This window comes from Trematomus bernacchii, unplaced genomic scaffold (assembly GCF_902827165.1).
Source record: "Trematomus bernacchii unplaced genomic scaffold, fTreBer1.1, whole genome shotgun sequence".
In the NCBI taxonomy this organism is placed as follows: domain Eukaryota; kingdom Metazoa; phylum Chordata; class Actinopteri; order Perciformes; family Nototheniidae; genus Trematomus; species Trematomus bernacchii.
Genome location: NW_022987973.1, coordinates 12,582,968 through 12,609,451, shown reverse-complemented (window position 1 = coordinate 12,609,451; position 26,484 = coordinate 12,582,968). Strand labels below are relative to the sequence as shown.

Sequence of the window (26,484 nt, the reverse complement as noted above, 5' to 3'; positions counted from 1 at the left end):
TCGCCATTTAGAAGTGGTGAAAAAATGCATTTGATATACTTAAGCTTAATTAATACGTTGCTACCGATTTTGCAGGGCTAATTAATCAATTTAAGACTGGTCCCTAGTGCAAAGATGTCCAGATTAGGTTGTCTAGAAGAAAACATACTGCAAATAATGGAAGAACATCAATTACAAGCACGGACATGGGGAGTTTAATGGTTGTTCTACCAATGCCTATTAACACAGGAGAGCATAAATAGAGAAATTGATGGGAAATACGTAGAAGTAAGAAAAAACGATGGGAAAATGAAATACATAAAAAGGTGAAAGAAGTGTATACTGACTGTAGGATAATAACCTATTGACTTTAAGAAATGTAGGACCGAGAAAGGTTTGGGGAATCTTTGGGACTTGAATTACATGCTTTGTGCACTTGTAGTTCTGTTTATACTGAGCCAGAGAATGAGGCTGCAGAGTACTGGCAGGCAAGCACAGAGAGCTACGTAGAGTAATTGGGAGGGTGATGCTTGGAGAGGAACAGAAGACTTAAGATGGGATGAAGGAGGGAAGGGTGGGGTGATAGAAAGAGACATATAAAGTAGATGTTAAGTGCTGAGATGTGTAGAAAATAAACCCTGCAGGAAAACAACCCCAGGAACAGTGACAAATGACAAGCTCACTTTTCCTTTTCTTTGTCATCTGATAATGGACATACTTGTGTGCTACTGGTGTATAGTAAATGTGTGTTCAAACAGGGAGCTACATTAAATCAGAGATATCAATACCTGAAAGTAGAGCAGCACATTACTGCATATTTTGAATAGCTTGTGTTTCAGTTTTCATCTATTTTTCTTTTTAAAAAGCCTAATTAATTAGCTTTAAAATGACTATGATAAATTCCCTGGCTGTACATGATCTTAGCAAGTAGCAAATGGGACTACTCTGGAGCTTACCACGCACAAGGTGACCATCTTTTTATTCATCTTCAACTGCAGGAGAACATACAACATAGAAACAGGCCTTTCTGAGAAGATGAAATTGTAATCTGAGAGCAGAAAATCTAATCCTAATAATGTTTTCTCATGTAAATATGGACTCATAGTGAGGCATATCTGTTGCTTTGGAGCATTCAACTGGTATCTTTGCAACTTAATAAAGATGAACTGGAACACTGCCAACACCTCTCACTCCTCATCACTGCTCTTGCACCATGCCTTGGCCTTCTGCCCCTGCCCTCCCCCACAGCTTAGCCAAGCCCACATGTTATTGGCTAAACACAGCCAGCTGCAGCCAGTTAACTGTCTAATCTCACATCAATTGATTTCCCCAAACAGGGAGAGGTGGAGAAGTGGAACGAAAGTTGTGTGAGAATAAATGAGAGGGCAGTAGTGAGTGAAAAACAGGCTGAGGCAGGTTGCAGGCTGAGTTTCTACCACCATCAGCCTTGTGTGTGTTTGTCTTTTTTTGTACTGGTGCAACAAACTTTGGTTCGTGGGAGACCATCAAAAGAAAGCTGATCGAAGATAACACACAGGAAACAGAAAGGTAGATGGACAGGTTGGAGTTGGCACTATCAGGCAGTAGTAGTAAACACCAACCAACAATGTAGTATTGGACAGGTTTTACAGACTACTGACCAAAACACTCCTAGCTCAGTTTGTCATGTATTTCATTTGTATAAATGTGATTCTTTCAGTCCCTCACGGACAATTAAATAGTAACATCTTCAAAATGAGAAAACATATGGAGCTTTTAATTGGCCAATTGCTCTTGCCAACGTGTGTGGCTTTTTTTATGCTAAAAAATGCTATCTAGTCAGACATGCATATTGCAGCACAGAGTGTGCAGTACAAATTGTCATTGTCCCTCCGCAAAGACTTAAACAGCCCTTCTGTTCCCTAGATTAATAGCACCATTACACAGAATCCATGTTCAGTATAGCAGACTATACTTCTCGATCCAGTCAGTGAGATACATACTTCCTCGTGAGACTTTAAATCTTTATTTCTGTGGGAATATCTGTTTTGCCAAGCAGGCAATGGCCCACACCGAGGAACATGAGTGGATGAAGCTGCAGTGAGAAATGTACCATACCTCCTCCTGTTCTGTTACTTCTTTCTGTACCTATGTATAATCTTGGCTTTCTTGCTCCTGTGAACCTGCACTAATCATGTGAGGCAGCTGGGGTGAGTAGGACTGTAACAACCCATATCTGGGGAATTATTGTTCTACACATGTCATGTGTAATCTGCCCGACCCATAGTGCTTAGAATAATTATTCATATTTAATCACCACACTACGAAGCTACATCTCCTGCCGCTCACTAAGTCATTTTCCATGTTCCATTATCAAAGTTTCAGAGACGGGTGCTCAGGGAAGGGGGACTAAATGGAGAGGCTGAAGAAGTTGGGCTTATAAAAACATAATGGGCTTGTCTGCTTTGATAAACTGAGGACGTGTATAGAATGCACACACCCTCAAGTACACACACACACACACTAAATGAGAAAAGTGCAAAGAACAAAGTAGAGGACAAGAAGTAGCCCAGTATAAGTTGAGATTGTGAGCGCTGCGATGCGTTCAGGCAAGTCTGGAGCTCAATCGTTCAAACAAATAACCTCAAAAAAAGGATTGATAGTCATTTGGTTAAAGTTTGTCTGGCTGGCGCATCATCTTTCATTTGTCATGTAGTCATATATAAGGATGAGAGCTCACCTTGCTCCAAAGGCGGTGGTTTCACTCCTGTAGCCTTCAACTTGAGGGCTTCTTTTGCAGACATGTCGCAGCAGGAGCCTTTGTTGGTGTCCTGGTCACTGTCAGCCTGGTCACTGTCACCATGACCGCTGTCTCTGAGGCTTGCTCGCTCTGGGTCTTTAAAGGTTGAACTGCTAAACACATTACGAAAAAAGGCAGAAAAAAAAAAGAGATTTGTGAAGGCTCTTTCCTTTTTTACAACTCAGAGAAAATGTAGAGACAGTATGAAACATTGAACATCCCTGAAGGCTTAGGTAAAACAAGAAAAAATGATATTGATGGGATTTGGAGGTAATAAAAACATTGTACCAGCCAGATGAAGATGAAATAAAAAGCAACACATCTTCTGTGTGATTATATTTTATGTATTATAGAGAATACCTAAATAAATGTACAAGCTCTTTGTCTCCATGCTATGAAAACATCTTATTAATAATCTCATGTAGTTGCTGATGCTATAGTACTCTGTTTGGAGTATTGAAGAAAATAAAACAAAGGTCTGAGATGTAGTGACTGGTATAGATCTCAACCCTTACCTTTGAACAAACTGTTGTCTGCTACCCATATAATTAGGCTCAGTGGGGAAATTGTCCGTCTGTGGAGAAGAAAGAGAGAAAAAAAAAAGTATGTAACAGGCTCTACAGGAATTATTCCTGCTGTGAAACAAGATCTCCCAGTGACATATGATTAATTATGCAGAAAGAAATGTGGTAGAGACAGAGTAAGGGTAAATACAATACTGGGGATGTGAGCTCTATACCGTTTAAGTTTGAGCATTTCATTAACCACATAAAGAAATCCAATTAGGCTTTCCAGAGTAAACCGCAGAGCTGACCACCAAATCTGGCAGAAATGATCAATAACTGACAGTAGTCTTGATGAGTATAGAAAACTTGTCAGCCAACCATCTCCAGACCAGAAATGTAAATGCAATTTGCTAGTTCCTTTCACAACATTTCTGTGAGAATCTGTTGACTGTGAGCCTCGACATTCTTGTTTTTCTCCATAAACTAAGATATTGTTGGTAGGAACTGGGGCTTTTATATGAACCATGTGACATTTATTCCATATGGGGGGCTACCTTATCACACACAGGGAGCTTCATGCTATGTGAATACTGTCCATGCTTGTGCACACAAAGAGGAGGTAATACTGAAGTCTTACTTAGACAGCCTCACAAATAAACAGTATGCTGTGTATGACAAAATGCATCAGTTTAATGGAACACTGGTACAAAACCTAAAATGCATAAACGGCACAAACACTCCTCAGCACTGTACGCAGTAGTGCATTACAGAATGGATCAATTACATGGGCGCTGGAAGTATTGTCTCTCTCTTCTTAATTATTTCAATAAGATATGAGGGGTTTGTAATCTTGTCATTTGATCTAAAAGGTCACAAAGATCCCCGTTTCTTTCTGGCATTTACAAAAGTGGCTGTCAACATTACTAATAATGAGAATGCAAACGTGTAAAGACACAGAGAACATACGGGTAGTAGGAAACTAATGTGCTTACATTTTTATTCAAATAACTATAGGAATAATAAAGTATGTTTTGGGTAAAGTCAGGAATTGTGGTAACTATTGGCTTCTAGAAATATAGCTTTCATTCCGTTGTTGTGGTTTTCATCACAGTAACACAAATAATTTCCCTATGTAGTGCAAGACTTTCTGTTCTGAATTGATAGCAGTAAAATGTCATGTTTAGTGAGTAATGTGTCCTTCTGCCAGGCTTATTCACATACACAGCTTGACTCACAGTCGATAGAGTATTTCAATGTCATCCGTGCTCTGCAGTGGCACAGTATGAAAAAAGGGTGTGTGAAGGTCAGACACGCCACCCCAGTCTTTTGACCTTCCATGTTTTTGCCAACACCTTTATCTCTACCTAAACACTCTTTTCCACTTTAGCCTTCGCCAAGATTAAAAGAAAAAACCCACAGAATGTATCAAAGGCTGAAACTTGACCATGGGGTAAGAGAAGAATAGATGTTAGAAATCGTTTGGCATTGAAATGATAACAGCCTGAGTTTCTCAAAAAGAAGGGATGGAAGTCTTTATATTAATGTCCTTGGACATGCTTGAACTCAGCTGTTGGAACTGAATTTGATCAGAATGAAAGTGCATTAACAGAAAAAGGTTTTGCTTGATTGTTATAGGATTCAATTTACTTTATGCACCTGTGCACATAGAGCAAATAACACAATGAGAGAATGTGCACGGAATTTGTGTTATATAACAATAGACTGAAGGTATCTTTTTTATGGTTTACCATTAAGGAAATTAACTTGAAATGGTAAAAGGTAGACTGTTCTTTGATAGTGTGTAAAATAGAAATACAGCAATGAATCCCGTAGCTTGGTATTCATGAGTTTTGTCTTACCATAAAGAATTAACATGCATGTCGCTCAGTTCTACAACAATCTACTGCCCCCACCCCCTACATGCCAATAAAAAGCACATTACACCACTTCATAGAAACCTCTTTCCTGCCAATTAGAGTCCAGGCTGATCTTAAGCTTCCATCTCTTCCTGTCTGTCTATAACTGCCCAGCCCTTTCACTACAATGGGCCACTTTCCAATTAATGGATCGATAATGGCCAGTATGAGCTGCTTTGTACTCAGCCAGTCAGAGCCCACAATGGATACAGGATAATTTGAGGGGGAATGATGCATACAATCTAGATGTCCAGTCGTTTCATTATCATTATTAGACACTGAATTATACAGTTCATACATTCATTTCGCAGTGCAAGTTTCATTGAGTTTTTTAATGTTGCATGCTTGCAATTCTTGCCTTCCAATTTCCTCTTGTGGGGCATCTTGAAATGAACTGAATTGAACTGAAGTGAATTGAGCGTAACTAAACTAACCTAAATTCAAATGCATCATCTTTATATTTAAGCCAAAATAATATCCTGAAATATGACATTTGGAATACAAAGGTTGACAAAAGTACCAAACCTTTTAAACAAAAAGGTACATTAAGCAGTTCTTGGTCACTGAACTGCGTAAATATCAGCAAAGGTTAATTTCATTATCAGTCTTGTGAATGAGAATTGCAAAAGCTCATTGTTGAATTGTACTGAATGATTGGTAATTGTATCAAGTCCACCTAGCAAGTCCACAAAGGTCAGTGAGATACTGAGTACGATGAGCTGAGTAAGTGTAAAAAGCTGCACTCTATTCTGTATTCCCATTGAGACCCTAAGACTGACCGAGCAGACAGCAGGACGATTGAGACAAATGGGACGAGCATATTGGTTTGCTATTCTACTCTCAGGCCTTGGTGTATTTTGGGGCAGCGCTGGTGTCTAAGGGGCTTTGTTGGTGTGTATTAGTCTGCTTGTGTACATGTGTGTTTGAATTGTAGGTAGGGGTTGGGAAAAAGGACAATTTGCAGCTTCTCTTTCACACATCATTAGACAGCTCTCTTTTATTTACAGGAATGCAAGTACACCCCCCCCCCCCCCCCTACCTACATGCATTTGTCCTTTACTGTCTCCCAAAAACACCTACACTCACTTTGTATGTATGCTTGTGAGTGGTTCCAAATGCACCATAACATTGTCAGTAAGCCAACAAGATATATAAATGCTTTTTTAAGCATTTTGTGTGTGTGTGTGTGTGTGTGTGTGTGTGTGTGTGTGTGTGTGTGTGTGTGTGTGTGTGTGTGTGTGCGTGTGAGCCGTTACCACCAAGGGAACTATAGTTTACTCCTCTTGGAAAACTGTCAAAGTAGCACAGCAACAGCCAAATAGGAACGAAGGGTAGGTAAAGGATAAAACTGAGAAATTGACCTTATAAGAAAGAAGACAGATTGGTATAGTTGAATGCAGCAAAGGCAGGAAATGAAAGTGGAAAACAAAAAAAAGGTGAGCAATACGGCAAAGTGAAAGGATGATAAAGGAAGTAAGGGAAAATGGGTGGAGAAACTGGACAATAATTAGACTGCATTGATTACCTCGTGGCTGAGGAGCAATTGTAAGTGATCAAATCTAATTAGATGGTCCTATACATCTTCCTGGAGATAACCGAGCAATCAATCAATGGGCTTAAGTGAACTTAAAGCCATGGCAGTCTGCTGCCTACTAAATATCTTCCACTATCTTCCAAATAACTTACAAGAGGTCAGGTCCAATGGCATTTCTGAGAAATAAGGAAGTGCCATTGTTGCCGGTAAATGGTGACTTCAACATAGAGATTTCAACACAGCAAGGACTTACCAGCCCTGGTGACCTTGCTATATATTCTGTACCAATCCAAATCAAACATGAGACTTAAATAACAAAGATTTGCAATTTAAGGTGACATGTGATTATTTGGACATTGTTAATGCCATAGTGATCGGTCATTTAAAGTATCTATCTTACTGAAAAGGCTTTGCTCTATTCCCCATATTTTATTTTCCTGAACTCGACTTTAGAACCACACATCTAGTACAACTCAAGCTGAATAAAGTCGCCTACATCTGCATGTGTACTGTAAGAGTTGTTGCTGCCTTGAAATATTGAGAACATTTTCTTTTTTTTGTAGAACTACTATGGGGCATTCAGTTGGAATAACAAGCTGGTGACTCAGGCAGCTCTGATAGGATAGTCTCATCATACTCTATAGTTTCATCTTGTTTGCCATAATTCATCATTTATAATAAAAACACATGACTTCTTTTTGTTTTGTGTTCTTGTTCATTTTTGAGGGAATAGGGCTATGATTCATTAAACAGTGCTAAGTAACAAAGCTTTTACATACGGTTGTATAAACCGCATGACCTCTACATTGTATTTTCAATGCTCACCAGCAAAGACACAATATTCATAATTAATTTGCAACCACTCAAATTGATTCTCTATTATTTTGGTTGACCATATAGTGTCATTAGAGGTGCCCAGTGGAAAGCATCAATACCTTAGTGGCGCAACTTTCCATTTTGACTATCAACCATGATAAAACCCGATTCATAAAGTGAGAAAAAAAGGCACAATAGTTAACTTAATCTAACCACACACTGCGTAGGATGCTTAATTCATCGATAGGTGAAAGGCAAAAAGTAAAAGACAGAAAAGACAGAGTGCACAGGGCAGAGGGAGGGCTGAGGTTGTACTTGCCTCTTTTAATAAAAAGAGACGAGACACTACTTCAAAGCTGATTTCCTTCAACCTGCTCGGTTACTGATACTTTAATATTCCTTTTGAGAAAGCACATGAGCAAGCATGGATATCGTTTTTTCTTTGTTCTACAAATTACTTTGTTGGTCAAAGTTCTAAGGCAGTTACCTTATGTGCAATTGGGATAGCTGGATTTGCATTGACGAGTCTATCAGTGTGTATTGGGTTTTTGAGGTTTGCAAAGAGACACTTTTGTAGAGTACATGCTTTGTAATTGAAAGTAATTTAGTAACCAAAATTAATTGACGGACACAAAGAGCCTGAAAAAAATACTCTGCGGGATGAACCATCACCCCTCAAGTCAGAGAGGTGGTCAATAAAGCGTTGGTAAATTCTGTTCTTAAGCCTTTCATTATCCCCTTGAGATTGAACGGCGTAATAAATCTTAAAATGCATTCCTCTTAAGAGTGTGTATTTTCCTCTCTCACTATTCACACACACACACACACACACACACACACACACACACGCTATTACAGGTGCTAGAGATCTTGCAGTCTAGCCTATTTTATGATGCATGAAAAATCAAATGATGGGCTAAACTAAATCTGGCATAAAGAAAATGGCTCATGAGGTTTGTCCTAATAAGCATATAGTATTACAGAATCATCTGTTTACCAGAAAATAAATATCTCCTATGCATGTAATTGATTTATTAATGGGCTGATTAAGCTATTATTGAATGAATCATGCTTATCGGACTAAAAAGGACAACATTACCCATAAAACGTTATAATGTTGACCAACATGCCCTCGGGTAAAGATTACAATAAGCTGCCAACTTGGAAACAGACAACTGTCGCTCGATGCTAGCACACTGGCAAACTGGATTGTTTTGCACTAAATGTAAATAATAAAAAGGAATCTGACTGTGACCCATTTTACAATGGACCTGCAGTTTCAGATCAAATACATATCATCAAGTGGTTTAGTTGAGGAACTCATACCTTTGAGATGGAATACATGAGTTTCTGTTTTCCCATATTTACCAAAGTTTTAACAAGATGTAATGATAGTTTCAGCTAGATAGAGAAATGCAAATCATCTGGTGGGTTTATGCTACAATCCTTAAAAAATGAGGTACTTAAGAAGTTTGTTTTCTAGTTTTGGATTAGCATAACATAGGGATGTGATGCCCATGGACTTGTGAGTTTCACTTTTCTGATAGTTTACATTAGTATATACATTATAATGGAATACAGGGTGAGAGTAGACAACTTTTATTTTATTTATTTTTTCAATCCTTTTCTCTTACAAATCTATCTCTCCCATTCTATAAAATGCAGTAATGCATGGCCGGGTAAATTTGCTATTATCTTCTGCAATATTATGTATGTATGTCTGCAGTTTCTAATAGCATTATTAAAAAAAGAAGAAAATAAAACAACACTGACAACAATTCAGCAGCAAGACTCAGCTGCCATTTCAGAGGGAACCTTTCTACTCAGAAGAGGAAGCGCAACACAAGAAGGCACGTTTGTTCTCCGATCAACACAATCTACATCTGTGGCAGTTTAGCCCCAGGAGTAAATGATAAATGTGGCTTTTGGCATGTACTCTAACACAAAAAAAACCCAATAGAGCAGTTTGTCGGTTCTCTTGAAATAGCAGTGTTGTTTTCCATACCTACGTTTTTTGTAGACACATTTAACCAGCTGGTGTGGGTATCTTACTGCTGGGACCAGTCTTATGATTATTTATAAAGGAAATATTAGGGAAAATTAAATTGGATTTGGAGTCAGAGAGGACTTAACTTGATTTTACATGTTTACATGTTGAAACTCTGAAGAAAGCAGTAAATAGGAGGTAAAAAATCAAGTATGTGATCTTGGTTTGTAAGCTTCTAATCATGCAGTACTTGCTCATCAAATGTTACAATGGCTTTGCCGGTAACTGAAGTCTTGAGTCAGCACTGACCTCCCTTCACCCTCATTAATCCGAAGCCAACTCAGCCCAAAAGTCCAAAGCTGTTACAGAGCTAACAGACCTGTCGTACTGTGCAGACAAGAGATGCATGTGTGAATTTAAACAAACTACCTATTGGGCAAAATGCCTATAACCACAGCTCAAAACAATAGCTTCCATAAAAAAAGAAAGAGATATATATATGCAACATGTTATTTTGACAATGGTATTAATCAAGGAGAAATCTAAGTCTCAGCAAGAAAGTTAATATATTTCCAAAATGTAAAATATATTTTCCTTTAAAGGGGACCTATCATGCAAAATGCACTTGTGTACGTCTTTTATACATGAATATGTGTCCCCGGTGTTCCAGGGAACTCATCAAGTGTCAGAAAACACAACCCTCTCTATTTTCCTCCATACCCAAATCTCTAAAAAAGGGGCTGCAACGGATCTGATAAAAACTGATCCAGATTTGAACACTGTCCTGACGTCAGGACGGTGGCGCTACGGCTATTGGGCCAACTCTCCACCTATCAGGGGAATGTGGGGTTGGGCCACGGCCGGCCATTGCCGCTCGAAAGCGATGGAGACGCTGTAGTACATATGCCAGGCCTGTAAGTGGCGCTGTAGTCTGCCACAAAAGCAGCGAAGAAGACTTCCCGCCCATAGTTACCATGGTTACCCTTCTGTTTATTCTCCGCTGTGGCTTTTTTTCTCCCTCCCCGAGGCAAGCGTTTGCTCCCGCTGCAAACGCTTGCGGGGAGGGATTGCTCAATGCAATCCCTCCCCGTCGAGGCAAGCGCTGTAATTCTCTCCGGTTAGTCCACCAGCAGATGACAAACACCCACTTCTCCGCCTCTTCCAAGGAACGAGGGGACCGTGCGGCAGAGTTTCAGTTTCAGTTACTTTCGCCGGTCAAGATGTCCGTTAAAGTTGAAATCTTCCGGACAAAATTAGAAAAGTGCCGGTCAAAGGTCTTCTTTGTTATTTATTGAGCTTTAAAACAAATTAATAACGACTCTATATAATAAAACACGGAGGACGGAGATCTCTTTTTCTCCCCCTCTTCTGACAGCCCAGCAGCTGATCAGAGCACGGCTCACCTCTCCTGCAGGGGGGCGTGGTCAGCAGAATCAGACCCGTAGACAGCAAACAGCACATAGAGCGAAATGAGGCATGGCTAAAATGCATGATCTGTTTGGTATTTTGAAAACAGAAACGTATAAATATACCTTATATAGGTATGGCCCTACAATATATCATTTAAATATAGCATGATAGGTCCACTTTAAGATCTATATTTCTTCTTTTCAGCGGAATTTATACTAATAATTAGAGATTTCCTCAGAATTAACATTAAATTGTCCACTGGCAACCATTACATAATGCATTTCAAAAGTAAATTGAACCAAAGTCAAATAGGCAAGCAAATTATTCAGGATATCTGTTTGCAGCCTTTTTAATGTAAAAATGTGTGGCATTAACTTGTTAAAAAAAGACACCTTTATTAAGCTTTCAAACTGATATTTGTATGCCCTCTTATGCAGTATTTTTATCAAATTAAATCAAAGGACACATTTTATAATTTTGTTTTGAAACAAACAATCCAGAAGATGTTGTCTATTTGCAGATTAACAAGAGAGAAACTAAGGGTGCACGAAAACATTAAAGGACACAATTATTCCATTTGAATGGACGGAGAAATAACTGTTCCGTGGATGAAAGGATTTTGGATATTTCCCTAATGCCAAGAACCGAAACAGAGACACGCAGAATGCATGCACACATACAGCATGTTTAATATCAATACATGCACTAGTGAACACACACACACCTGGGTTCTTCTTCTCTGTGTGTGTCTGCACACACACACACACACACACACACACACACACACACACACACACACACACACACACACACACACACACACACACACACACACACACACACACACACACACACACACACACACCACACACACACACACACACACACACACACACACACACACCACACACACACACACACACACACACACACACACACACACACACACACACACACACACACACACACACACACACACACACACACACACACACACACACACACACACACACACACACACACACACACACACACACACACACACCACACACACACACACACACACACACACACACACACACACACACACACACACACACACACACACACACACACACACACACACACACACCATATTTGTACTTCAAGGTCACCTATCTGCTGTATATGTTTCAGGTCAGAGGTATCTGAGCAAAGGATGGGCCAGAAGAAAGAGGAATACAATAAGTATACTGTCTATACACCTGGGTAAAAACTGTCAGAAAAGGCTTTAGGATAATGCTCTGTTGTCAAAGTGTTGGACGCCAGTTCTTCTGGCTCTCTTTTAAGTGCATCTATAGTGCATTAAGTATCTGTCAGACCAGCTTTACCATTAATCAGCTAGCCCACAGAAGAAACAATCGCACATAATCTCAAGCTCTAAACCCAGCTGACCTTCTCTTCAAATGCACAGATAAATCCCCCTTCAAACCTCAGTAATTTAAAAAAAAAACACACAGGCCAGAGCGCTAGTAATTTCTTCTTCCCTGCTCTCCCTCCCCTGCAGTCCATCTGATTGGTTTTTCCCACAGCTGCACCCATGTCTCTCCAACTGGGAGTACATTGACTCATCATGTCAACATGACCTCAAAGAGGACGCAATTTCAGACAATGTGTGTTGGGAGAGGGGTTGTTTTGTCCCATCAATCTGTTAATAGGAAAGGAGAGGAGGAAAGAGGAAAAGAGGAGAATACATGGGTTCCATTCGTCATCCCAGCCGTGTTGAGAGTGTATAAATAGAAAGATCTGTTCAGAGTTATCAGTGAGCCAACGCTTCCATCGTGGTACTTCATTTATTAAGACTGTGCTCAGATCAATATGGCAGACATATACACTCTGTACTGTTGACAAGATAATCTCATCATTATGAATTTGGCTTGGGTCGTCAGTAACATGAGGAATTGCATGGCTTATCTAAGATGACAAGAGCAGAGAGAAAGAAAGGGAATCCGAAAAGGAAGAGAGTCAGAGCAGGAACGGGGGGAAGAGAGGAAGAGAGAGAGCGAGCACAATTCTTTTTTTTTTTTTAATAAACAATGCTCAGAGCGATAGATAATGAAATACAGTATTTTAGTACCAACAGAGGAAAAATCAATATGAAACGGAGCAAACCGGCAATTGATCTCAATGCTAAAGGCCCCAAAAAGATTTCTCTCCAAGACATAAACCCAGTGAGGGGCCAATTGAGTACATCTGTGTAGTGCAATAGAAAAAGATGAGACCGGCCAAATATACAATTTTCAATACAGCATTAGCACTCAACATGGCCACTGCTTCCCTGAAGAGCAGACACAGTAAAAGCATTTGATGACAAATGTTTTGTGCCCGCAATGCCCGTCACTTGGTGGGCCTTTTTGTTTAGGCAATAACATCCAAGAGTGCCGACTCATTCACCTCTGTTGCCACAAACACATAACAGCCACTACAAAACACAGCGGCTGTCAATTCTCTTGAGAAACACATAGGGCTTTAGACATGGGAGTCAGATTTCAAACTGTGCTGCAGGAATAAGCAGGGGCAGAAGTGACGGTGAGATCTCGTATGGACCCATTTCTCAAACTGCAATGCAAATGTCATTTCTGGAATAAGAAGGGACAATGAACTGAAGTGGTTGTATGTGGAAGAAGAAGCCTGTTCTATAACGCCTTGTTTTGACATGTAGTTAGGTGAAATTAGAGTAAATGAGATGGTATTCATGGTATATCCCTCCAATCAATTAATCACATTACTGATGAAGCTGAAGAAGTGCTGAACTGTAGAAGGCAAGGACGAAGAGAGAGAGATTCTCAGGGAGCAAGGGATAAATCATTTCTCTTATACTAATGAGATAGAAGGTGAGAACAGATTCACATAACTCATTCTTTGAGCTGCGTGTTGTTTCTACATTACATGCCTGGGGGGCACAGTGAAGGAAGATGTGGCAGAAATAAAAGCTCTCTCACGTTGGACTGGTGCCAAGACACAACAGAGCCAGTTCCACTTTGTTTGACTTTGAAAGTGTTTGATTTACAGCAAGAAGACCCAGCTGCTAGAAGTTCAAAGAATACATTGCTGTGCCATGTACGCCAATGTAGCCCTCTGTGCGCTGTGTATCTCAGCGCACATTACCATGGGGTCACTCCTATATATATACACCTATCTACTGCTACAGCTACATCAGCTTCCTGCTCAAAATGCTAAGTCTAGAGACCCCAGGAGGGATCTAAGAGCCCTCAGGGGGCAGGCGGCCCCTACAGGGAAGCCCATTCCAATCTGAGGGAACCAGCAAGACCTGTGCTTCAGAGCACAGCTGGTGGTAGCACAGGTGCATCAGTGTGAGTGCAAGTACATACACACGCACATAGACATGGCAGCTAAATCTTAGATTCTTCCACTGTGAAGGTTATGTTTTGTTCTCTTGTTTTTGTGACCTCTGTTGATGCTAGGTTCCTTGAGCTTGAGTTGTTTCAGCACAATGCCAGCAGCACCAAGGTAAATGCTTTAAAATCTCCTGGGGGCATGCACAGACTGTTTTGTCACTCTCTTCTTTTTCCTCTATAGTACAGCGTGTATCGGAGGAGTTTATATCAAAAAGAAAACACCTTACAGTTAAGGACTGATCCATCTTGTGTAGGCGTTCACTTGAAATGCAATATGGGCACTCACAGGATCGGCAGGGTCAAGAAAACAAGACACACTGTCAAATAGGAAAAAAAGACACAACAAACACAAATGAATAGCAGAAAACATAAGTCACAAGGCTCACGGTAGCAGAATAGAAAAATAATATGGTAAGTCTTATAGGACCTGATCTGTAGACCACATCAAACCAAGCTAAATAATGACCTTTGCAACTTAACCAAAAGACATGACAGTGTGACATGATATTTAGAAGTTCAGTGTCATTGAATTAGGCAGACGAGTTCTGATCGTTCACTTCCTCTCCATCACAAACACACTCATGCGCTCACAAATGCACTATTACTCCAAAGCAAATGTCCACTGACAATCCGGTCTTATTATCGTGCCCATGTCATCTCCAATAGGCTGCTTCCTATTCAACCAAGTAAATTGGTTTAATGTGTCCGGGCAATCTGGCTATCACGGAGGTCAACTCATGTTCTCATATCCTGTCTCTTTCTCTAAACTCGAAAAAATAAAAAACCCTTTGTTTCCCTGCTTTGCCAAGTCGAGAGGTCTGTTAAAATGATGAAATGATGCAGCTCAGATAAGTGCTGTGTCAAAATGAATTCACAACAGCTGGTTGAAAGGATTTGTAGTGGCTGATCAATAAGACCAATATAATGCATACATATATGTTGTCTTCAGTTGCCTAACATCTATCCATCCCTCTATCTCTACAGTTTTTAATCGACTTAAGTTTGTCAGAACTTACATGGGGAACCGTTTTTAGTGGTAGGCATCGTCAGGGGCCTTTATTCAATTATTCAGCAGGGTTACTTGGAATTTTTCGATTAATAAAATATGTACTACTACCACAGCTATGTCGATCTGAAACACATTTTCTTGTGTACTTTCACAAGAAAATGAATAACTAATTGTGTAAAACTTTGAAGAATCTGTATCCTTAGTCCGTTTCATGGAAAAAGTGTTCAGGGAAAACATCAAAAGTGAGGGTAAAGATGGAGACATTAGTGTTGTTCATTAATTTAGTTTTTCTTTTCAAAACTTAAAACATGGCATTACTATATAGGTGTTGAAAGAGAAGATGAAGATTTATCTGCACTTTCTCTCATGCTGCCACTTATTGCAAACAGAGTGAGGTAAATTAAATGCTCAAATTATATTTTAATCATAATGTTACTAGTAGTTTCACACTTACTCTGTGTTGCCCCCCTTCATGTTAACACATATGTAGCCAGAGACCTCTGATGTTTATCGTGACATATTCTGCTTCCCTCTGATTTGTTAAACATTATGACTTATTAATGAAAGAGGGTGCAAATATAGCTGCAGTTTTCTGCTGTGTGTTACTCTTTTCTACAGCTTCAAGGCATTCTGATGCTTCTGTAATAACACAAGCCTCTCTGCGAACTGAAATACAACTAATGGCAGCTAATAAACTATTACAACATTCAATGACAACATTTCTATATTTTAGCTGTACTGTAGTAGATACAGACATAATTTACTGTTCTTTCCCCAGAGCAACACTCTGTGGTCTAAATACACTTCCTCTCAGTTGAATATATCATATGAGCTTGGGGGAGATGAAGAAAAATAAAACGTCCTATTAATAATTCAGAATTTCAGCATGTAGTGTTATGTACAGTAGCCGCAGGTTTATTTGTGGAAATATGTAGATACACCCTCGGGCAAGCCAATTTTTTTTTTTTAAATGTACTGGCATGACCAAATAAAACAAATCTGGCCTTGTGACTGAGAAGAGATCAACTGGGGGACAAAATAACACAAATTACAAACAGCTTCTTAAACTGTCTCTCATTCCTGTAAATGAGTGTTAAGACTGACTGCATCTACAGTAGTTGCTGAGCTGCTCAATCCTGTCAGCAAGAGGGCTTCAGTACATACAGGTTTACCAAACTCATTCCATAGAAAGCTTCAGAGGAAAGCAGTTATCTAAAGATGAAGGGAGAGGGGGAGAAACAAAATAAAGAGCGCTTTTCTATTCATTGCCTCAGTGGCCACTGAAGTGTGGGAGCAATTTCAATACAATATATAGCGGAGGCTTTGATAAGACTTTTTTAGTAGAATCCTTAAAAGCAGCCCAAACCTGGTTACATGTGCATCTGTGTGTTTATGTGCATGAGTGTGTGTGTGTGTGGGTTTGTGTGTGTGTGTTTCTTGGAGGAAGGGTGTTTCAAGGTTCGGACAAATGCAAGATTGTCCTGCTCATAAAAGAGAGGGGCTCTGTCACGGCGCCTGCCAGCTAAAGGCTTAAATCACATGCCGGGAATACACAATGACGTTATACCCCCCCCCCCACACACACACACACACAGCCACCCACACACACATATACAAACACACACACACACACACACAATCTACCTAAATTATACAGAGTAAGACCATTCCTGGAAGCACCCATTTTCAACATCTGCTCTAGCTAAATTGTTGGCATGCACAAGCTCAACGTAAACAGATCAAAGGAGTGAACATTTTATCTCCTATATTGCCTACCCACCATTTAAATGATCACAGTCACACCTCTTAACTTCTTTTTTTTAGCACTCAAAAAAAAAATTCATTCAATACGTTTATGGCTGCCAGTCATTTAAAGAATCTTTTCTGAGACCTTGGTTTAGTATGAATTGAAGAAAAGAGAAACCAGCATAGCTTTTTCTAAAAAATGTGTGCATATTTTACAGTTGATGAATTCAGTTTCTGTATGGTACATTTAAAGATTTTTATATAAAGCACTTGTAACAAAATAGTGTCATGTATACTATTACAGAATAAATATATTTTATATTCCATGCGTTGGTATTAATTGATGACATCTTTGTCATTATAAGCAGCAAGAGCCTCACTACCAGATGACAAGAAACAGTGTCAAGTCAGCAGAGACTAGAGCCCCTTTTCTCCTTGACACCCTGATCTCAATGCTACCCGACACAAGGCAGAATGTCGCCACCTAAAGGCAGCTTTTATAGCCTTTCAGACTCTTTGCCTCTGTACCACCTGCACCTTATTAACACGGATGGTCTCCTGCCGAGACAGGATTCAGTTTAATTATAGTTTCATGGTGAATCAAATTACTACTCAAAACAAATCAATATGATAAATTATGGGCCATTTAAAAGTAATGACACAGGAGTCTTAGAATGTTTGCTGACAATGAGTGCAGCTTCTTGAAAAGATGGGAAGGAAGCAGCAGAGAAACTTATAAAACAAGTCAGTGGGCCACAGCCTGGCACAGCTGGTAACTCTAAAGTATTCAAGGGAGAGTGGGCGCAGCCTCACTCTTTGGAACAATTTACTGAAATCCCTTTTTCCTGCATATTGAAGAATTTTGAGGCAGATTGGTTTTAACCTTGATTCTACACTAAGTAATTCCCTTCTACGCCTTAAGCGGAATTAGGCATCATTACGTATCATCTATCTCCTTATCCAAGGAATTCTCTTTAGAAATGAAATGAAGCTTTCCACTGGGCCGGGTGCTGGCACGGTGGTGACAATGATAAGGCCAGCAGAGCTCTGCTGATATGTTCATATTATTCCCCTCTACCACATAGAGACCAAGCCCAGCCTGTCTGCGAGTGCACCACTATAAAACATCATTAGAGTCCAGCAGCAGTGTGGAGAAAGACTGGGAGTTGCAGGCAGCTACAGTAGCCCCACTAGGTACGGATGAAGACAGTAGCACTAAGGTGCCCTTGTGAAACTGACTGAGCAGGCAATACACTCTCCTGTTTTATCCATGCCTTTATTTATTTTTCCTATTTAGCTTCTCCTCTCGTGGCAACCTTAGTGACAGATGGGCTGAGAGGCCTTGGGATCGATGGAAGGGGAATTCTGTCTTTGTTTCCTGACATTTTTCCCATAGCCACTCTCCTGTGACTCAGGTTACTTACTGTCCACACAAACCGAGTGAGAAGGCAGAAGCAGGGGAGGAAGGGAGGAAAGTGATACGCTTCTGTACAGATTCTGAAGAAACTTAATGCCTCAGGCCATCTCCCTCTACACAGGTTTCTGTTGAATAATACAACAGAGCACCCTGCACGTCTGATGCGTTGAGGGGACCCTCTGTAAACAAGACACTAAGGAATTCATTGTTTCCACACATTTGTTTCCCTTTGAAAGTGGGAGAAAAGTAAGTGCACAAAAAGGATATGCAACAGTCTCAGACAGTCTAATTCATCATCACTACTTTTATCAGAGAATGGAACAGCAATTATTCTGTTCTTTTGATTAGGAAGCCTTAACGGTCTTTGTGCTGACCCTTGCCCTATGCAGCTGGGCCATAATAGAAGCAGGGCTGAGACTGAGAGTGGGAACAACAGACAGTGGCCTTCCTCCCTGGTGGGAAGACGTCACATCTGATCACAGTCCTCGTCACATCCACATCCAGCACAAATAGTGGGAGAGAAAAGACAGCTGAGAGCCTAATAGAGAGATGAATAGTTGCAGTCCAAAAGGGTTTAAGGGAGGAATGTCAATCATTCAACGTGCCAATTAGTATAATGCCATACGCGGAACATTATAAAATTAAATTCAGTAAGGGATGTTTAATATTTCTGTTAAATTACACAAGGATCATTTCTTTTTTGAATATCTGAACAATAGGTAGGGGTTAGTAAAACGTTTTGCTACACCTGCCCATTGTCCCTAGTGTTGCACACCACTGTCTTAAGCAGGCCCTAATCTTTGTCTGACACGACAGACTTTTAATTGGCTTAAGGCTGAAGAGACAGAGAACTTATCACGTTAGAGGCTTATACACCCAAGTCCAATGCAAAAAATCCTACAAAGCAGCCATTAAAGTAAGTATAATCTGTTAATCTCTAGGAATTAAAATCGCTATATTTAACCATGAGGTGCTATAGAATTTGATGACTGATGTGATGTTAAACAACGGCATGAAACCGTGAACGCCTATCTGTCACTGCTTGAGAGAATTTACTGTTGTGGTAGACCATTATAGAATTGACTACCTGTGTGTACAAGTTTATTAATAGAGTACGTTATAGAGTATATTCAAAAAATAATAATAGTAATTGGATTTTGACATTAACGTGTCTGTGGGATAAATATATAGTTTCAAATGGAATTGAAAAAAAACTGATTATAACTCAGCAACAGGCTAAACTCTTTATTCCACAGGAATGAAACGACAGTGATTGAGTGATTAAAGAAACATTTCTACATGAAAACTGATTTCAAAAGCCTGGCGTGACATATTTCAGGCACAACTGATTTGTTTCGATGTCGCAGGCTCTGTTCTATGAGAACACCGGAATGACTGTTTAATCCTTCTAATGCTCACCCCTCCCTTCCTTGTTTTCTCTATGCTCGTGGGCCTCTGCCTCTGCCTGTCCTTATCCCTCTTTATTTTGATTTTACAAAACAAGGGACAAATGTTGATATAGGAAATTGGAGCTTTCTGAGGGTTGTGACGTGAAAATTGTGGCATAACAGTGAAGGAGAGGAGTGCAATTTCCCTTACCTGTATGATGGACATGCGGTTAGTAGGTGTATCTGTAGTGCTGGTGACTGGGCCTGTGAAGCTGGTGTGGCATCCCACGTGGCCTTGGGGCACGCTGAGGTTATTGGCAGTGGGCTTGAGGTACATGACCTCTGACCTTGGTGAGCTGAGTGGCAGTCGTGTCTGGTAGTCAAAGTACATAGGAGAGGTGGCCAAGGAAGGGCTGCTTACCACATTCATCACATTCATGGCATCCCGCTCCTCCACCTCGCTCTGCACCAGCATGATGTCGTTCTTGTTAATCTTCTTCTTCTTGCCTTTCCCCAGCTGAGGGTGCGAGTACTCTGCAATGCGGCAATTATATGTACGGATCTCCTTGTTTTCTCGCTTGCACTTGATTGCTATGGTCACCATTGCAGCCAGAAGCATGATGGATATGATGCTTAGAGTTACAATAAGAGGCAGGGACATGTCCCAGTTCTGATTGTCCTTTGTGCGTGGCAATCCATCAGGGGGACGTCCGTTAGAGGCCTTGACGATGAGCCTGGCGGCAGCAGTCAAGGTCGGCTTGCCATGGTCTGATACTCGAATTATCAGCTCCACAATGGGGTTCACATCGTCCCAGAATGGGTGGGCTGTTCGAACCTCCCCAGTCACTGGATCAATCTCAAAGAGGTGCTCCTCATTGCCATCCGAGATCTCATAAGTGAGCCTCCCGCTCTCACCATAGTCATTATCCACGGCCCTTACTGTGGTGACAATGTAGCCCACACCAACATTACGCGGCACATGGATTTCAGCCGTGTCGTTTAGAAGTAGGGGCAGAACAATGACAGGGATGTTGTCATTGACATCGAGAACACTGATGCGGACTGTAGCATTGCTCTCCAGGTGTGGGGATCCTGCATCTCTAGCAAGAACCTTAAAGTCAAAATACTTGATTTGCTCATAGTTAAAGGATCTCACAGCATAGATGGCTCCATTAGCAGCATTCACATTAACATAGGTGTTGACATCACCCCCACTCACATTGGAGTTCATTATGCTGTAGTATACTGTGCCATTCTGGCCAAGGTCCGGGTCATGCGCCAGAACTGAACCTAGGTACTCCCCAGGAATGTTGTTCTCGGGTATTTGAAGAAGGTAAACTGACTTCGTAAAGCGAGGAACATTGTCATTCTCATCCAGAATCTTTACAGTGAAGGATTTTGTGGAGTTTAGAGGAGGAATGCCGTTGTCTTTGGCCACAATGGTGACATTATACTCATCCTGCGCCTCTCTGTCCAAGGGCCTGTCTGTTACTACAGTATAGAAGTTATCATAGTTCTCCTCAAGTTTAAAAGGGACATTACCCAGCACTCTGCACTGAAGCTGCCCATTCCTGCCTGAGTCCTTGTCTGTGACACGGACCAGAGCAATGACAGTGGCTGGAGGTGCTGCCTCACTGATGGCTCCCTGTCTCACAGACACAAAGCCTATAGATGGCCAGTTATCATTCCTGTCAAGCACTTTAACTGTGACTTTACAATGGCCTGGGATTGGATTGGGACCTAGATCCTTTGCCTGGACGTCAATCTCAATGACTGGGCTCTCTTCATAGTCAATTTCGCCCTGAATCTTTATGACCCCTGTTCTTGAATCTATGGAAAAGAGCTCCCGGATTCTCTCTGGGGCATAGCCACTAAAAGAATAGACTACTTGTCCATTGTTGCCCTCATCAGGATCAGTGGCATTTAAATCGATCAGCACTTTACCAGGAGGAGAATTTTCAGGAATTTCCACAATATACGATGGTTGATCAAACACAGGGCTGTTATCATTGGAATCAATAACTTTAACATTTATCTGCATGTTACCTGACCTAGGATATTCCCCCCCATCCGTGGCTGACAAAATGAGGGTGTGATGGCTTCGTTCTTCGCGGTCCAATGGTCGTTGAATAACTAATTCTGGAAATTTAGTCCCGTCGCCACGGGATTTTACCTCTAAGGAAAATAGATTGTAGTCATCGCGTGTTATTTGATAGGTTTTCAGGCCGTTCTCCCCTGCATCTGGGTCATGCGCGCTGGTCAGGGGAAAACGTGTCCCTGGCATTGCATTTTCAGAAATTTCAATATCAATCTGATCCGAGGGGAAAGCGGGTGAGTTGTCGTTAATGTCCTGGATATCTATTTTGATCATGCAGATCTCCTTGTCATTGGCAAACACCTCCATGGAGAGCTGGCACTTGGGGTTTCTCTTACACAAGGTTTCCCTGTCAATGCGCTGCTTTGTGTACAGCAGTCCGCTTTGAGGGTCCACGTCGATGAGATGCGGTGCTGAGTTTTCAAGAACCCTGAAGTTGGCTTTCTTACCCTGTCCCGGCCCAACCTGTTCGATTCCGAGTCTGGCATCTTTGGCTATGTTCCCAATCACTGTCCCTGGACCCTGTTCCTCCGGGACAGAGTAATTTAAGTTCTTCAATGTCAGGGCTTGAGCCCATAGGAGGAGGAAAAAGAAAATAGAAAGATACATCCCCACTCCGTAAAAGCAGCTATAAACTGTCTTGTGTCTATGCTTCCTTTGACCTGTTGATATTTTGTTCAAATGTGATGTTTCTATTATTCAGGATCAAAAAAAGAGTTCTGTTCATCATGTGAGGCCTTGGCATATGTCTTTGTGGATTGTCTTTGCTATGTCTCTCTCTTCCTCTGCCTCTTCCAGCAATCTGTGGTGCTGAACACCTAATTTATATTCAGCTGAGCGCCCAGACTCATCTGAGCAATAATCGCGATCCAGTCTCCAAACAAAATAGTCATTGTAAGTGTTTCTTCATACAACCTAAAAAGAAAAACAGAAAAAAAAACATTTGTTATATGTGTCAATTATTCAGCCAAATAAAATCTGACTACAATACAACAGCAATTCTGCCAGTTAGAAATCACATCCACCGCTGAGCTAAAATGAAACAGGGCTCATGTGTAATTCATCTCCACAATTATAGGAAAGCTTGTCAATTAGTTAACCTTGGGAAGACACGGCGCAGCCCATACACAGGGAAATACTGATTGTCTTTCTTGTTTATTTACGACATGTATCATTAGAAACAAAATACAGTTCTTAATTCATCCTAATGCAAGACCTGACACTAGCGCAATGTTTGCACATTCGCACATTATGAGAAAGCCGAATGAAACTGTAAAAGGACAACTTTAATAATATACTCCTGCAGGCGTACAACTGAAGATGGCCTATTGTAGCGGCTATTTGAATAAGTGTGGATAAAATGAGCCTCTTACACGCATTAACAAATCCGCATAATCCGGATATTTACAATGAGCCTTATAAAAATTCGGAAATTAGCTGCCAACATCTCAGCACTGCCGTGTAATTCTCTCCACTAATGCCCTCTGTCTCTCTCTTTATCTCTCTCTGTGAGATTCAACGGTCCTTGGAATAAGCTGTTGCATCTGCATGCATAAGGATGGTTGTGAAATAACAACCATTTAGAAATGAACAACTGACAGGGCTTTCAATGGGAAATTGCATGCATTTACATGGAGCACATTATAGACCAAACGTAAACTTACCCAAAAAAGTGCTGTAATAGTCCAAATAATATAAATGTAAAAACCAAAACAGTCAGTTCCAGCAGGGTTTAGGGAGAGTTTCATTCTCTAACCACTTTCGTGTTAGCGAAAGGACCGTATCCTCTTTCCCTCCTCTGTGCTGGGAGAAAAGCCACAAGCCTCCGCTGCACACGCAGGCTACAGTGCAGCGCAGTGGAAATAAAAAAAAAAGTGCTCCAGAAAAGTATGACTGTAATGTCAATGAGCTGAAGTCCTCTCCGCTGTCTGATTAGGATGCAGCGACTCGCCTTCTGCCCGCAGTGAGTCACCGTTCTTCAGGAAAAACAACTGTTCGGAGAGAAAACTCTATGGGGAGAGAAAAAAATCCAAATGTATAGTAAGGTAGATCCAAAGCAGATTTTTAAAGGGCGATTATTGTTTTTTCCCCCGTCCGAAACAGAGCTGCGTGACTGATTCCCGTAGTGGCATTTTGTCCTTGTCCGTCCTCTTCAAAGTCCACACAGAGAGACAGCTGCTGAGGAGGTGGTCAGCGACAGCCCCGCATTCTGCCACAAGTCTGTCTGTTGCTGTCTGAAAAGCGGATGATTTTCTTTAATATATACGCACAATCGTTAGTTAGTATTGTCTGCACGTAACACAGCCCTAAGCACATAGAACGCTTCCTCTCACTGACTGAAGTCCGGACACCGCATGGTGCATTAAACATTGTCGCTACTCCTCTGGCAGCCAATGAATTTGAAGAGGTGGGAAGAGAAGGAGGGATTCAAAAGCCGCTCTGGGTACAGACTACAAATGATTGGTGGCTCGTAGTTCACCGGTGGTGCATCTGTGTTTTTTCAAATTTCACACTTCATTGTTGTTTACAATAAAGGAAACCGTGCGTTGGACAGCTTTGCAAGGGACTAACAGGGCAGGATGCAGCGGTTTGAAATGTCAGTTGGATCATTTATCATCAACAGACAGCAAGATTTGGATTTAGTGTTAATACAAGTATTTTAATTGATTCCATTTACGGTATTGCTTCTTTATGTTTCATTTTGGAATTGATTTCAATGTTTTGAGAGAAGAGATGAACTGTTGAGTTTTTTTAATAAAATAGGAACAAAAATAAAAGAGTATTAATTAGATGTAGGCACTCTTAAACATGTTCTTATAATGACCTTGACTTAATAGTTTAAGTGCCACACATCATTTCTTCATATGGCTTTTGGTATAATGCAGCAACCTACTTTAGAGACTTGTGTTTGAACCATAGACTGTATATATAAATGGACGTAGGGTCCGTGACGTCACCCATAGGATTCTGCAGAGTTGCCGAGAAGCCCTTAGTAGGCGGAGTCGGCCACTAACGGCTCGACAGTGACGTCTGAGTCTAACTCCCGCCTGCTACATCCTGCTCCAAATAAGGGCAAAGAGGCGGAGCCGAGGCGGGACCTTCTGCCTCCAGCTGGGAAGTAACAGAGCTAGCTCAAGCTAAGAAGCTAAGCTAACATGCTTCCCCATCAGCACACTGCCGTCACATTTTACGTTTCTAAGGTAAGCGGACATGAAACTATTCAGCAAAACTATAAATAATAATCTAAGTTATTGAGTTTTTAGCATAATACTTCAGAATCTTAAAATCCCTTAACGTTTGTATGCAATGTGCTAAATGCAACACTGGAATCAAGCAAATATTAATATGTTTGCATGACATTAGTTATTTATATTTTGCTATCACTTAATTATACGTTTAATACATTTAAGTTAAGCTAAGGTGCATGTGATGGTAGCTAGTTAGTGCTCTTACCTGTGAGGCCTCCTCCAAACAGCATTATAACCAGACTGTATCATTACAACTATAAGTACCAGTTCTAGATCCTTGACTTTAGACAAACAATTCAAAAGACAAAATGTATTTAAAGACCAATCTTTATTTGAAGGTGCCTCTTAACCTGGGATATTAGTTATACAGTAATAGTATTGACAATCTAAAAAAACTGAGCAACTCAACAGTCAACTTTATATTTCTTATTGTCTAAAGCATTTATTATTTTCATTTTCCCCTCATATTCAGTGTGGACGGATTGAGACAGCGTGGTGTCCAGAGAGCTGCAGAGACTTCAGGGAGAAACCTCCGTGTGATGGACGTCCTGTCTGTTGGTTTGGCCGGAGAGGACTGAGGGTCTTTCCTCAGCGAGGAGGACCAGGCCTGATGGAGGAGCCCATGCATAGCTGATACCACCTGATCAGGCCTAGTCTGTCACTTTATTTGACTAAATGTGTTTACTTATACATTTAATAGGTTTACACCTTCTGTCCATATGTGCTTTTTTATTTAAAACATGTTTGATTAACTTTTGGTTCAGATTTCAATAAATTGAATTTGTATTTGCACTCCTTTTGTCCATTATTCTTACTGAAAATGTTAGATTACACATTCACATCCGACTGAAGATTGGCCCCATTTATTTGCGTTGCAAACTCTGCGGTACAAGGTACATGTTGTGAAGCTCATAAAGTGAGGCAAATAGAATTAATCAGCTGATGGAGTGTAGATGTGGAAATAGGTGCATTCGATCAGCTGACTTCACAATAAAAGTAGTTTCTTAGTGAATGTCCTGTACTGGTCTTAACATCTCATAACAATAGCTTTTAATTTTCCTATTGGATGTTCTTCTTGACCCTCAGAGAAGGAGAAAATGTTGAGTCGTGTCTTTCAGGCATGTCCTTTCCTAACAAAAATTACAGGAAACATAAAACATATTATTGCAGAACAAGTGTGTTATTTATGAAAGAGGTGTGTTTGTGTTTAGGGGCTGTAGATATAATTATTTTGTAATTGTAATGTTTTATTTTAT

General features: G+C 40.7%; 1 protein-coding gene across 4 annotated transcripts in view; it reads right to left on the bottom strand.

Moving 5' to 3' along the window:
* pcdh17 (protocadherin 17) overlaps window positions 1–24,329 on the bottom strand; it is a 52,383-nt gene extending 28,054 nt beyond the window's left edge. Inside the window, exons 1-4 of one of the 4 annotated variants that reach the window (XM_034116579.1) lie at window positions 23,645–24,329; window positions 20,097–22,895; window positions 3,274–3,332; window positions 2,699–2,871 (exon numbers count right to left, since the gene is read on the bottom strand). In XM_034116579.1, the coding sequence (XP_033972470.1) occupies window positions 2,699–2,871; window positions 3,274–3,332; window positions 20,097–22,589 (2,725 nt within the window). In that variant the 5' untranslated portion in view covers window positions 22,590–22,895; window positions 23,645–24,329. The remainder of the gene's footprint in view (window positions 1–2,698; window positions 2,872–3,273; window positions 3,333–20,096; window positions 22,896–23,644) is intronic. The other 3 variants (XM_034116580.1, XM_034116581.1, XM_034116582.1) reach the window with 3 other exon arrangements.
* Window positions 24,330–26,484: the final 2,155 nt, after the last annotated feature.